Here is a 14830-nt window from a genome sequence, read left to right on the forward strand (position 1 = left end):
CTGTTATTCATTCAGTCATTCATGCCATCATTCATTTGTTAAGCTGTCCATTCAGTCGACAGTTCATTCATTAAGTCCATGTGATTTAATGAAACCTCCCCTAAATCAATAATTTAGTAAATCATTTAATTAGTTCCAGTGTTTATTCGTTCAATCCTTCTTTTTTGAAGTAATTCGTTTTGTTGATAAGCCATTTAATCATTCAGGCCCCCATTCCTTCAAATAATAATGTAGTCCCTACATCCATTCATTCTTTCATATTGTTTCAGCTCACGTCATTTATAGTTGTTTCAGCTCAGCGGTAAGTGAAGAACGCTTATCAACATCGTATCGCTTACTCGGATCATGATAATTGTTCAATTTGTGTGGGGCTGTGCCAGCCGGTGGAGGGTCTTACGACACAGATTTCGTCAGATCATTTCAGCTGCCGAACCTGAAAATGTAGTATAAATCGCGCGGGTACCTTTGACGGGCGCAAGGGACGGCTTCAGGTTGTCAAGGTGATGGAAAAAGAGGCGGTCTGGGACCCCACTGCCACCCCCCGCCGTCGGGGTCGCGCCGGGGTTCTCGCCGTTTCCACGGCAACGCACGCGCTTCGGGGGGTGCGGCTTCCGGAAGAGCTACGCAAACACCGTCATCATCATCATCATTATTATCAGCACAGGCAGCTTCAACAGCATCAGTGGTAGTTTCATCATCATCAGCTTCAATCATCATCAGTAGTAGTAGTAGATTCAGCATCATCACCACCATCATCGTGAGCAGCATCATCATCATCCTCAGCAGCAATAGCTTCAGAAGCATGAACGTTTGCATGATTATTTTTCTGTGAGGTCATTAGTGACCGAGCTGAGACCATCGACTCGTTCGCTGCACTTGAGAACCCGGTGTGCTCACTGTGGTTGGATGGCCAGAACCTCGATTCGATTCCAGGTTCTCAGTGGCGCCGGCTCAGCGGCTCTGACCTCAAGGCCACCACCGCCACCTCCTCCACAAATCAGCCGACCAGAAACCAGACTGAGACCGAGCGGCGCGGGTTGAGGTCACGGTCACCTGCTTGGGGATCTGCCCGAAGTTGTTGATGAAGCCGATGGTGGCGGTCTTCTTGAGCGGGTCATTGATGTTGTAGATGTCCACCTGGCCCTCGTAGAAGAGGTGGTGGAACACGTTGACGGCCTCCACGGCGGCGGGGCCCTGCTGTTTGTAGCCGAACACCAGGTCGATCCACTCGTGCAGGTGCGCACTCACGTAGTCGCACTCCAGAGCCTGATCGATCGGGGTGGCGTGGGGATGGGGTGACACGATGGCAGGGTGACGCAGCGGCGGGCGTGACAACGGGCCGACACGGCGGGGTGTGTGACACGGCCTCTATAGAGGAGGCTCGTAAAAGACGCTACAGGGCATTTACAACAACAGCGGAGGGCAGAAGAGCAATGCTCACAACACCGAGTGGAGCGCGGGGTAGCTAAAATGCAGCTAGTTGGCACAGTGGGGGGCACAAGTGATGCATCTGCCAGTCATCTCAGTCAATCAACCCATGAGACCTGGGTCTGTCCCGTGACCTCCTGCCAGCAGGGCTTCGACACTTCACCTGACGCGCCGTAGTGACGTAACTGCCACTTCGTGGCGAACGGCGGCTTTTCTCGTTGTTGTTGGAGGAAGGATATTTACAGCGAGAGCAGTGGCATAGATGTTGAGTGTGCAGGCAGTGCAACTGCACCGGGGCCCAAGGGCCGAAGAAAGCCCAGGCGTCGGGCTGGGAAGCGGTTGTGAAATTGGATGGGGGACGGGGGGTGGCGTGGGTGCAGGGGCCAATTTCACGCGCAGGACCCACCTGGCGGTGCACGCGGATGAACTCGCGCGGGTCTCCCTTGGCCCAGGCCGGGAGGAGCACGTCGCCCAGCTTGATGCCGTTCTGCTTGCAGCCTGCCAGGGCACGGATGGCGCGGAGACACGCGTCAACTCAGTGCTGCAACGAAACTCAGCGCGGCGGCCGATGGAACACCGAGAGCGGCCGGAGCTCGCGGGGGCCTGCGGGCCGAGCACGCTCTCGCACGCCGTGCGGCTAGTGGGGGCGACCGTACCCGCGTGTTCGGTAGACAAGGAGTAGCTCGACGCGGCATTCAGAGCTGCGCGCGCGGGGGCTTGCGTTAATTTAATTTTAAATTTATTATGTTCATGCACTGTTTTTTTATTGCCCGCATTGCAGTTGTCTCTTCTCTGATTTCTATTTGGTTGCTTTTGCTCTGATTTCTATTTGCTTTTAAGCTGAACTTGCGTATAACGAGAGTTTTCTCTTCTCATGTCTACGTGTCCACCCTCTTACATCTCCGTGTGCAGAGTGAGGTAATCTCCCTCCACTGCTCCCCTTTCATCGTACCCTCTCGATTTTCTCCCCCTACTTCCCCACACACTCCCTCCTCTATTCCTCCATTCCATGATCTCATCGTGAAACTCTTCGGGACCGACCCCCGTCCCCCCCCACCAGCCTCTGAATGGGAAACCTCCTGAAATAGAGTCCCAAGACTCAACGAGGCCTTCCCGGGACAGACAAACAAACGTGCGCCGCGTAGCGACGGCGCGGCGAGTGGCCGGGTGCCGTGGGGGGGGGGGGGGGGGGGGGGGGCGGCTGACCCAGGTCAAAGTTGTTGCTGTTGAGCAGGAACTCGGGCAGGTAGAAGAACTCGGGGATGAGCTCCTTGACGTCGGCCATGTTGTGCTTGGAGGCTGAGAACCAGGCGTCGCGCACGCTGTGGAACATGCGGTCGGCCAGGTCAAAGTGTCCTCCCTGCGCACGACGGACAGGGGAGGGGCGTGAGCGGCCGTGCTCCGCGCGGCCGGTGACACGGCTCCGCGCAAGGCAACGAGGATTGGTGGATCACACGCACGTTCGTGAAACTCCCCACTACCTGCGGTCTGCGAGATCTCCATCTCTCCTTGGCTTGCCAGGTTTTTGTGGCGGTAGAGTTTGTGGATTGAAATCCCATTCACACGTGTGGGTTTTCTCCGGGTACTACTCCAATGTATGCAAACACTCATTAATGGAGTTGGCCAAACATCCCGTTATAGGACCACAGAGCTTGGCAATTGTTGGTTTCGGCTCTGGCTGCTCTCCTGCTCGTCTGTGGTTTCCCACGCCTTGAATCTCTCTCTCTCTGACAGTGAACACAAACTGTGTGCCGCGTAACGCTGCTGGCAAGGCGCAGCCCTGACATTTCTTCCTCACGCCACTGGTGGCGCTATCGCGAGCTCTAGAGACCCCAACCTTTTTGGCAACATGGACCGATTTCGTGGAAGACAATTTTTTCACGGACGGACAGGGGTGGGGTTCACCATTGGGTCTTTCCCCCTTTTCAAAGAAGCTCTCCAGCGACGTTTGTTTTTTACTCATTGTGGCTAGGGGTTAGAGCTTGTGGGCTTACCAAAACTGTGACTGAGACAAGTGCGGAAAAGAGTGGTCAATAATAGAACAATGGGGGCGGGCCAAGGGCGGACTCACCGCTCACCTCCTGCTGCTGTGCGGCCCGGTTCCTAACAGGCCACGGGCCGGTACCGGTCCGTGGTCCGTGGCCCGGGGGTTGGGGACCCCTGCTCTAGAGGGCATGGCCATACGTCTTCACAGAGGTGGAAACACCCAGACTTTAATCCCTCCACAGCACTACCTGCCGATCAACTAACTCTGGCGGTAGTGGACTGAAGAAGCTTTCACTGTTGTCTCAACCGTCCCGGCTGTGAATGGAGTGAAGTAGCGTGGAGGGAGGGGGCACAAGGTGGGGACGTTGGGGGGGGGGTGCACGGGACCTGCAGGCGGAGGAAGGTCTGAGTGAATGGCTCCATGCGCAGCAGGTACGACGCAACAATCATGGCCGACGAGTAGTGCGTGCCGTAGTGGTACGCTGGCGTCTCTCCTGCACGCACGCACACACGCGGAGACGCACACATGCACGCACACGGGGACAGTCGCACGGAGAGTGTGACGACACGTGCAGCGTCACGCATGGAGTAGGTCGTGCATGCGGTGTCACGCCAGGAGTGTGGCACGTGGATTGTCACGCACGCAGTGACACACTTTGAGTATCGTGCGTGGAGGGTTGCACAAGGCGTGAGGGCTGGTGCGAGTGCTAGGGTTAGTGTTCGGGGTATGCTTATGGTTAGCGTTGGTTCTGGTGTTGGTGCTAAGGTGGGTGTGTTTGGGTTAAATGGAGGGTGAATGTGAGAGCGAGTGTTTATGCAAAGATAACCGTTAGGGTTAGGGACACGGTTCATACTGACGCTAGTGCAAGTGTTGGGGCGAGTGTTAGCGCGAGTGCGGGCTGTGTGTCTTGGCGAGGTACCGGTGGGGTCGTCCCAGTCGCGGTAGCGCTTGCGGTACTGAGCAAGCCGCTCCTCCGTCTGGGCACCCATCGGCTTGGAGAGGTCGCGGAACGTGCGTGGATTGCTCAGGTCCAGCTCCTGCGTGCACGGCGCCACAGAGGGCAACTCAACTCAACGCAGCAGCAACGAAACTCTATGCAACTCAACGCTCGTGTTACACCCGAGCGAGCGAGCGAGCGAGCGCATGGGCAATCGTGCGAGCCGGTGAGAGCGTGGGTAAGCGGGTGAGCGAGCGGTCGAGCAGGTGAGCAGGCGCGTGAGTGGGCAAGTGTGCAAATGAGCGATCAGGCAGGTGAATGGACAGGCAGCACACTTGCCGACCCCGAACAGGCTGAGGTGGCTGAATGTGTAAACCCTATGAGCGCACGCTCACTTTCTAAGTCAACATTTAAGTAAAAAAGATTGTTGTCAAAATGTTTACAAAGCACTTCGGATATCGGTGGATGGTAAATGGGTTCAGGCACTGGCAGCCTTCCGCTTACAGTGCTTGGGTTGGCAAATGTGTAGATGAGCGGGTGAGCCAGTAAATTGAGCGGGCGAGTGAGCGAACAAGTGAGTGATCCGGCGAGCGAGTGAGCGGGCGAGCATGCAAGAGAGCGGGCGGCCGAACAAGCAGGCGGGCGAGCAGGGTCACCCCACCTCGGAGTCGTAGTCGGCCAAGATCCAGGGGAAGACAGGGTACTGCATAAGGTCGTTGTAAGAGCGCCCGGCCAGCGTGTTCAGGTGCATCAGGTACTGGAAGTTGCTGATCTCTCCGCGCTGTTACAGGCGAGAGGTCAGAACGTCACGTACAGCAATGAAGAAAATAGAAATTAGAGAAAAAACAACTGTATCAAGTGAGATTATTGAAAATATTGCACGAACATAAATCAACGTAAAATAATAAAATCCCTGCAGTGAAAGTCGGTTTTGACAGAGAAACACTGAACAGAAAGAGGGTGACAATTGTACGAGTGTGTAAACAGACAAGGGGATGTATCAAGTGTGGAGTGTCAGCTCACCTCCCATCGCTGAGTCACAGACTTCTCCCACAGCGTACTGAGCAAGCCGGTCCTGAAACGAGATACACAAAGATCCCCCGCGTAGCCTTAACAGACTGTCGCGACGAGTGCTGTTGACGAGCGCCTGGGAAGGCCTGCACGGCACACGAGGGAGTAAGTGGCCAGCATAGCACGCCCGGCCGCCTTTTTCTCCCTCACGCACAACACGGTCAGCTCAACCGCCCACGGAGCCCGGCGAGAGCGGCAGGCGCAGTCACCGCCAGCTCGCATGCGCGCAGGTTTGCTTCCTTCTTCCTCGCGACACCTTCCACCAGCGGGACGCGTCGTGGTCCAGAGATTAATCAAGTTAGGACAAAACAATGCACACACGTGGATCCTGTAAGGCTTTGCAACGTGCGTTTGCCTTCACTAATATTTCGCTGCGAGGACAAAGCACATTTGCATATTTGCGAAGAGTTCTGGCTCGACTCGCAAGGTTTTTTGACAGTGCTTTAATAAATGTCGCCGAAAACTTTGCGGCAAGTCCCTGACACAACCCCGCAAGTTTACACTAAAGGTTTATTCACTTGTTTAAACAGCAAACCTTGGACTGGTTTTGACTTCAATCTCATCAGCAGGGTCGTGGGCTGTTAAATGTCACTGGGTCGTCTGGTATTACAGGTGAACGCGGTGGTGAGGTGCAAACCATCAGGCTAGTCACTGGTGACTGCTCCAATACAACTATGCGTACCCTGGTGGAACAAGCAGTCTCCACTCAGCTAGCCTGGTTGCCGTGGAATGGCTGACAACGTTAAACGTAAAATTGTAGCCTGGTTGTTGCGTGAAAAAATTAGGAGAGGAATCGGCAGGCACCCTCCAAGAACAGTGGGGGACCCCCCCCCCCTGGGGACCCCCCCCCGTTCAGGTTTGACCCTTTCTGGCAATAAAACAGGAGGTGTTAAGGTGTTACAACACCACACAGAACACGTTTTGCAAAGAATCACGTCTACATTAACCACACATTACTTGTGGTGAACATGCAAAAACAACACGCTCTGGTAATATAAGCATTGTCTTTGAAACTAATTGTCCACACCAGAAACAGCGATCTTCAGAGCCTGGTATGTGTGGTTAATGCAGACATGATTCCTTGCAAAAGGTTTCTGTTTGGGGCGGTCACATCTGAACAACAGTTTTTTTGCCAGAAAGAGTCAACCTATTCTTATACTTTGAAACTGGCAAGAAAGGTCCCGTGGAAATGAAGATCATTGCAACATATTTACACAACTTTAAAATCGGTCACAAAATTAAATGTCTTTCTCTTGCACGCTGTGAACTACAACCGGGCTTTGCTGGGAAATAGTTAATTAAGAAAAGGGATTGGGTTTCATCGTGGTGTGTTTTTCCCCCCCCCAGGAGATGCCAGGCACTCAATCCTCCGAGCACGGCGACAATGCATTATTGAGCGGTGCTAATCAGGCTGGCAGATAGGGGCTCTGGTTTCTGACGGAAGCCAGGTCCCCATCTCCTCCGTGCGATCGCTCGCCGCCCGCCCGTCACGAACAATCACAGGCGGCACCCTGCGTGAGCTGTTTGTCATAACTCACGCTTCTCTGAAAAGGCCCGGCAGCAGGGCGTAGGCCTGGCCCAATCGCCAATACCACAGAGACATGGCAAAACAAAACCACGAGCCCGTGCCACACGCTCGCCGCGTGAGATTACACTGCATATTTAAACGCGGTCACGTACGCCGTTCTGCGTTACAGGCCCCGGTACACGACGGACGCGCTTTGTGCACCGCGGACTGAATGACGCAAGAGATTCATTCTTAAGCTCACGACACGTGCGTCCAATCGTTGACGCAAGAAACAACGTTTGGCAGCACAAGGGCCTGCAGTAAAATCCATTGTTGTAGTGCACTATGCTTAATTGTCTATGCCCACAAACCCGCATGAATCGTAAGGCGTGGGCCCTCATCCAGTAGTGGATTCATAAAAAAGGCTGTACATGTACACAAAGTATGAGGATACTTTTTTAAAACACACACAGTTGGCCCAAGGACCCAATATGTCAAGCAGCCAGCAACAAACAGCACTAATTTCAAGATAGTAATAGATAAGAGTGTAACACGTCTTAAATTGAGCAAAGTTATTATGGAGAAAGAGGCGATGTGGGAAGAAGCAGAAATAGAAGTGTTGTTACCCTGCAGTGTGGCGAGTGAGTTAGTGAGTGTTGTCGTTACTTGCTGTATGGAGAGTGAGTGGGTGAGTTAGTGAGTGTTGTTGTTGCCTGGAGTGTGGTGAGTGAGTGGGTGAGTTAGTGAGTGTTGTTGTTGCCTGGAGTGTGGTGAGTGAGTGGGTGAGTTAGTGAGTGTTGTTGTTGCCTGGAGTGTGGTGAGTGAGTGGGTGAGTTAGTGAGTGTTGTTGTTGCCTGGAGTGTGGTGAGTGAGTGGGTGAGTTAGTGAGTGTTGTTGTTGCCTGGAGTGTGAGTGGGTGAGTTAGTGAGTGTTGTTGTTGCCTGGAGTGTGGTGAGTGAGTGGGTGAGTTAGTGAGTGTTGTTGTTGCCTGGAGTGTGAGTGGGTGAGTTAATGAGTGTTGTTGTTACCTGCAGTGTGGTGAGTGAGTGGGTGAGTTAGTGAGTGTTGTTGTTGCCTGGAGTGTGAGTGGGTGAGTTAATGAGTGTTGTTGTTACCTGCAGTGTGGTGAGTGAGTGGGTGAGTTAGTGAGTGTTGTGACCTGCAGTGTGGGGCTTAAACACGGTGTGGATAAGAGACGAAACCAGTGAGTGTCTGATGGACAGAGTCCTTGACATTGGTGTAGGAATCAATGAGTGAAGTTCACGGGAACGTAAACCATGGTAGTAGCTATAGAAGAGTGACAAGGCAGCGACTGCCCACCGATGAGCGAGCGACTTGAGTGAAATGGGAAACCATAGGATGCCTTTTGGAGGGCAAAGTGTTTCAAAATAAGTTCTCCATCAACACGCATCACCTATTAACCCCACCACTCACCCCGGTGGTGACACCTGACCTCAGGTCAAGGAGGGCAGCTCAGGTGTGCCTCCAATTACATCTAATTACTAGGAATTTGCACTGTGCCTCCAGGGCCGCGGAAGAAATGGGGCCCCCACTGCATTTTACGTCCTAGCAACGGGCCCACAACAAGGCCAGGGAGAAGGAACAAAAACACATGCGCACGCACGCGTACCCGCACGTACGCGCACACACACAAGACGTATGCACACACAGAAAAAACCCCACATGCAGCCTCCGCTTATCTGCCCACCGATTGTGTAAACGAACGCCGCCCGCCCGAGCGCACGCTCGCTCAGCGGCATCGTCGCTTGGCGAACGAGTGAACCTGTGCGTTGCTAAATGCACGCGCATCTACGAACGTGCCAGTACAGCACAACGGGCCAGGGCACTCAGCAGTGGAGCGAGGAGTTCGCGATAAAAGAGTTCAGATCACGTGAAGCGGCTGACTCAGCCCATCATACCTCTATGGTAGATACATTGAGTACCAGTTTCTGTGGAAGTTAAAAGTGCGTGTCCTATGGATAGACTCGCTCGCCCACCATGGCAATGTTTAATTTACACCACTGCCTCTGCAGGGCTGTAAACAGGAGATGAGCACCAATGCCCCAATGTTCATATCAGCAGGAACTAATTTTGATATCTTTAACGGTACCAGTAATAATGAAGGCTTCACCACGACATATCAGTCATGGGGATTTTTTTTTAACCATACTTCACCATGCTGGTCAATGCGTGTTGGTGAACGAGGGGAGCATGGACTCAAAACTCGGGTTGCCTGGCTGTTAGCACGGTGAAAATAACCACTGTGTCTTTGCTGCTTGTGTATTCGTGTGCATTCCCTGGCACATTTGTGTTGCCAGTCCACGTGTAAGGTCTGCCCCGGTGGGTGCACAAATATTCACCTTGTCAGAAGCTGTCAATTCGCAATTCGTAAACAAAAACCCGATCACGTTGTGTTCTTGCGTACAATGGCAGCAATGTGTTTCAGGAGCTAAATGCCAATGTCGAGGTCTGCTGGCGACGACGAGAGGGCTTCAGGGCAGAAAGTTCGTGTCATTTTGCGATTTCTCTGTTGAAGGAGCAGAGACTACACAGTGGTTTACTATATGGTCGGCAGTCAACCACAACTGCGTTGTGCGAGCTGGAAGTCTCTAATCGTGGGGCGTAACGACTTAGGGTTTATCACTGATGCACAAAAGCGGACGCAAGCGGTGGTGATGTGTGATCGAAGGCTCGGTGTTCACTTTGTTTAAACACTGCATTTAAAAACATTTCTGATGGAGGGGGAAAGCTGAGACAGGAATGAAAATGAACTCTGTGTATTCTGTTTAAATAGTTTCTAACATTGGATCCGATCTCTTAGAGAAGCTGCACAAAGTCAGGCTGGAGATTAAGCGAGACCTGGTCGTGCGTGTGTAAATGTCTTTGTGTGTCTGTCTGTCTGTCTAAGTACACAGTGGGGACTGCACTACGAACCCTGGCGACCCCAGTTTGATTCGGGGACGATTATCTGAACAGGTCCTGGGTATCCCCTAGGTCGATTCAGCCCCAAATAAAAACCTGGTGCAGTGTGTAAACATCACCGCGAGGGAGACAAAGACGGCCAGGCATGGTGCCGGCCACCCACCCGCTGGTGTGACGTGTCGGCCTTAATAGGTGTTCGCTAACAGCAATTGCCCCAACAGCCTATTAGAGGCTGTACGGGTGATCATTGTATGCGTGTGTACGTACGTATGCGTGCGTATGCGCACGTATGTCAATGTGTGTGAACGTATGTGCTGGTGTGCGTAAGTGTGTGTGTGGCAGCGCGAGTTCACTGTTGGGGGTGGGGGGATGACAGAGGAGAGCAGGGGTGGAAGCTGCCCATGTGACCACTGTTTGTTCCCAACCGCCCCCCTCTGGCAATAAACCACCTCCACCAAACACATCGCTGGCAACTGGTTGTCGTGCGGGCAGGCGAGCGGGCGTGGACGAGCAAGCGAGCGGGCGTGGACGAGCAGGGCAGACGGGGGTGGGCGATAAAGGTGGGACACATCGACGGCGCATCGAGGCCAGAACCGTGCGCCGCCAGCCTTGTGAGTGACATTGGAGAAGCGCTCGCGAAGACTCAATCCAGCACAGGCGTGGGACACGCAGCCCGGTGAGTGGCATTCCCTCGCACGGTCACGCACGCTCACTCGCTACAACGATCCATCGCGTCGTACAATCTGAGCAACGTCGCAAACATTATTCGCGTGTCGTTACAAATGAGACTAAAGCGAGACAGGAGTTTGCCGATGTCAATTGGCAAACTCTCAAATTGGCACCGGCTGACGCTGGCTAAAGAAGTCAGCCAAAGGTGTAGCGATGCGATTGTGTCGAGTCACAGCTGTGAGTAATGCTTAAAATTACTCGGCGGGATTCCGTGCGGTTGAGTTCTTCCGAGCTTCTCATCAGTGTCTGGTGTTGCCCTGACACTGAACAACGGTAGAGAAAGATCTCCCTGTGGAGCCTTTCAGACTGTCGGGGCAACTGCTGTTAGCAAGCGCCTATTAAGGCTGGCAGAGTACACAAGGAGGTGCGCGCTGTGGCCAGCACCGTGCCTGGCCACCTCTGTATGCTCAGTGCTAATGTTTACATACCACGCCAGGTACTCGTTTAAGACTGCGGTGACCTAGCGAGGGCCAGGACCAGTTCAGATAACCGCAACTCATGTTGGTCGTGGCCGAGTCCATATTGCAGTGAGCTGAGCACAATGTCAGTATGTGTGTGGATACCGATATACGCATATTTACACACATAATCACAGGGAATACATACAACATCCTGACGTGTACATAAAATACATGTACCAACTACAAACTACACGTCGTCAGTAACACATAATCGTACGTGATATGCACACTTCCATGTGCGTCACGTAAACACAAACTTTATGTACCGGGTACACGAGTGTAAGGAGATCCCACGTTTATAAACAAAACCGTGGTTTTGCTTGGCTTTAGCTGCATGGGTCCACAGTGCAAACAGCTTAGCCGGACATTTTTCAGCAGCTTTCCCATAAGAAAAACATCCCCCGCCCTGTCCCCCCCCCCCCCCCCCCCCGCGACCAACGCAACAAAGAAAATCCGTCCCCTTTTATTGGCCCTTTCTTGCGCTGTCAACCAGCAGTGAATGCCCAACGCAGTCTCTATAGCTACAGGGCCCACCGCCCGTGCCACGGCCACGCACAGAGGGCTTCGCTGTGCGGCAGATCCGTTCCGGCGTCGAGTGCGGCCCCTGAAGGAGTGTGGCGACTCTGGGTGGTTGCACGGCCAAGCGGTAGCATAGCGGGGGGGGGGGGGGGGGGTCGATCGCTCCCTTTCCTTGGGAACCAGAAAATTGGTGCCTTATTGACGTTAAGCAGAGAAGACACGTTGAATGTTTTCTTTGGTAAACTAGGGCACCTATTTAAAATGCATTGAAATTATGCGACCGCCTCCACCCCCCCCCCAGTTCGGAGAAGTGTTAGGATCCTTCTCTAGGCAGCAGGTTTTGTTATTTGTTGCAGAGGATTTCAGTTCAGGCCCTGGAGCCGTCTGCTTCACAGTGGACATTACAGTTCCGGTGATATCTTTCAAAAGCGAGTAGGCCGAGTGTGCCGGGGGGCACCTTGCTCCACAATTGAAAAAAAAAACTCCTTAACTCTGAAAACCACGTGAAAAAAACATTCTCCCTGAGCATCCACAAAAATACGATGACAAAGCTGTTCAGCTTTTACTCACGCAAGTTACATTTTCACATTGTGGGCATAACTCAAGCGGTGATGGGAAGCAGCCCTGCAGCACCTATGGCGCGGGTCCTTTCTCTGCGGGAGGCACGCTAATGTTGAACGAATCGCATCCTCGACTTGACAACCACGGAGCGGCTTTAACGACCCCCCTCCCCCCACTGCACAGTGAGCGCGTGGTCCCAGGGGGGCCGCCATGCCGAAGAAAAAGGGCCCCAAGAAGCCCAAGGGCACCAAAGTGACGCTGGCGATGGCGCAGAACCGCATGCGCACCACGCTCGACGGCAAGCGCCGGCTGGACCTCAGCAACATGGGCATCGCCTCCTTCCCCAAGAGCATCCTCAAGCTGAGCGATGTGGAGGAGCTGGACCTGAGCCGCAACGCGCTGCGCTCGCTGCCCGACACCGTGGGCCGCTTCCAAAACCTGCGCTGGCTCGACCTGCACAGCAACCGCCTGGAGAGCGTGCCGCCGGCCGTGGGCTCGCTGCTCAAGCTGGTGCACCTCAACCTGTGCAACAACCGCCTCACGGCCGACGGGCTGCCCCGCGAGCTGGCGCAGCTGCGCATCCTCCGCAACCTCAACCTGGGCCTCAATGCGCTGGAGCGGCTGCCCGGCTGGCTCGCGGCGCTCAAGGAGCTCACCGAAATCGGCCTCTTCGACAACCGGCTCAAGGGCCTGCCGGACGCCGTCATCAAGCTGCCCAAGATCCAGCGCCTCAACGTCAAGCGCAACCCGTTCCCCGAGCCGACGGACAAGGCCGCCGGCGGCCGCGAGGTGGAGCGCGAGCGAGGCTTGCTGCTGGTGCCGCGCCAGGTCATGTGCGCGCCGTGCCGGGAGCACTGCGAGCACGAGCGGGAAAGGATCAGCCAGCTGAGGGAGGCGGCGCTGGCCGCCGCGTTGGCTGCGGCGGTGCGGAGACCGCGTGTCGGCGCCGTGAGGTCGCAGCAAACCGCGTCCACCGACACGCAGGCCGACACACCGTGGAAGTGAACGGTGGTGGTGCCGGCGCGCCTCTAATCCAGCACGTTGGAGTGCGTACTACCCCTTCACCCCACTCGGATCCCGCTCGGATAAAGGGGTAGCACGGGAGATTGCAGCACAAGCAAGGTGGTTCGTGAGCCTGTCTGTACGACAGACAATTGAGTGCTACCTCCTCGTATTGTGTGGTGGGTTTTCCCCGGGTGCTATGGTTTCCTGGCATTGCAAATCACTCCTGAGTGGAATTGGCCAAACATTCCAATGCAAACCTCTCAATATAAAGGGCCGCCTCTCTCGAGACCCCCTGAATACGCCCTTGTTATTCATTGCAAAAATTCCCCCATTATATTCCCACTGTGCAATCGGCATTACACAGCGAGCGGCGGTGAGACACCACGACCTTCCATTTGGACGTCTCGCAGAGAACGGCGTAGACCTCGCACCGTGTCGTTGGAAATGACCTCGGCTAATTCTGGAGTCCCCAAGGCAGACCCCTCCACACTGGTGACACAGCGGGCAGGTGGAGCGATATGAGCACCGACACACAGCGAGCTGATCCCTGCACACGTCGCCCCCTTCTCAGAGAGAGACCCCGACACCTGGCTTTGAGCGCATCCGGCGTGTGCATTTCCAGGATATAAATATTCTAAACTTTAATCTTCTAAACGTATTTTCTTAATGTTGTCAACAAATATTCACAAACAATGTGTGCATGGCACGTGTTTCTGTACCCCCACCCCACCTATATAATTATTTCTCGAGTGATTTCCTGTTCACTTGAGCATCTCCTATCTACATCCCTGAGCCAGTGATTGAAGTTCCACATTGCTATGGCAGAGGTGAGGATATTCGTAGGGCAACCACTGTTGACTTCCCCACAAGGCGGTACTCATTTTATTGGGCCCAGAGACAGGGATGATGGGCGGCTGAGTCAACCCACAACCGGGATTTGAACTCACGACCTTCTGCTTGCGAGCCGCTTTGTTGTACCGCTGAGCCGGATATAGAATTTTACGCGGAGATATTAACCACAGGTGCTTGAGCGTACCGCCACCCATAATGAGTGACACACTGCTATATTTACACTCACAAACCTGGGTGAATAACGATGTCTGATTTAGCACAATGACGAATAATGAATAAAAAAACTACTTCCCATCAATCGGTGTGTTGAGACTTTGCTTCACACAGACGTGTCAGCGGTGTGCTGCGAGATCATTTTAATTGGACCCGCGTGCGTGCGTGTGTTTGTTTTTAGATCACAGATGCACAGGCTCCAAGCTTTTTAACGCAGAGCACCTGGCACCAATGATAGCCTAACAGATAAGAGCCAAAGAGACAGGGTGAACACGGTTCTTGAGCCGAGCGAGGCCTTAATAACTCGGGGAAAAGAGGCGGGAATTCTGAGGAGTGTGAAAAATGAGGCAGTTAGAAAAGGTTTGTGACATACAGTGTGGTGCTTTAGTGAGTGATTGGGTGAGTGATTGAGTGGGTGAGTGGGTGGGTGAATGTATTGTGGCGACCTGCAGTGTGGAAGTTGAACGCAGTGAGGATGAGTGGAAACGGCCCATTCTTAGTGCGATGGCGTAAAGACGGCTGCTGGAACAATGCCCATGTGTAATGGATGTTGGAGCTGTTGGCAAAGCCATTTTTACGTAGCCTATGAATGCACCTGATCTCGTGAGATCATGGAAGCTAAGCAAGTTTCACCCTGG

General features: G+C 53.7%; 2 protein-coding genes across 3 annotated transcripts in view; one reads left to right on the forward strand and one right to left on the reverse strand.

The window, feature by feature from the left end:
- WDFY3 (WD repeat and FYVE domain containing 3) overlaps positions 1 to 14830 on the reverse strand; it is an 80897-nt gene that overhangs the window by 9583 nt on the left and 56484 nt on the right. For both annotated transcript variants that reach the window (XM_061571392.1, XM_061571393.1), the window contains 8 exons: positions 5376 to 5427; positions 5014 to 5133; positions 4335 to 4452; positions 3802 to 3908; positions 2635 to 2788; positions 1835 to 1926; positions 1054 to 1266; positions 464 to 620 (listed from right to left, as the gene is read on the reverse strand). In XM_061571392.1, coding sequence (XP_061427376.1) covers positions 464 to 620; positions 1054 to 1266; positions 1835 to 1926; positions 2635 to 2788; positions 3802 to 3908; positions 4335 to 4452; positions 5014 to 5133; positions 5376 to 5427 — 1013 coding nt within the window. The remainder of the gene's footprint in view (positions 1 to 463; positions 621 to 1053; positions 1267 to 1834; positions 1927 to 2634; positions 2789 to 3801; positions 3909 to 4334; positions 4453 to 5013; positions 5134 to 5375; positions 5428 to 14830) is intronic.
- Positions 10327 to 14277, forward strand: LOC133354520 (leucine-rich repeat-containing protein 18-like). The gene is made up of 2 exons (XM_061571420.1): positions 10327 to 10528; positions 12306 to 14277. Exon 2 carries the CDS (start codon positions 12333 to 12335, stop codon positions 13125 to 13127), a length of 795 nt encoding a protein of 264 aa, XP_061427404.1. The 5' UTR covers positions 10327 to 10528; positions 12306 to 12332; the 3' UTR covers positions 13128 to 14277.

The sequence above is a fragment of the Lethenteron reissneri genome, chromosome 47 (genome assembly GCF_015708825.2).
Source record: "Lethenteron reissneri isolate LAM-NWPU_2019-01 chromosome 47, ASM1570882v1, whole genome shotgun sequence".
NCBI lineage: Eukaryota > Metazoa > Chordata > Hyperoartia > Petromyzontiformes > Petromyzontidae > Lethenteron > Lethenteron reissneri.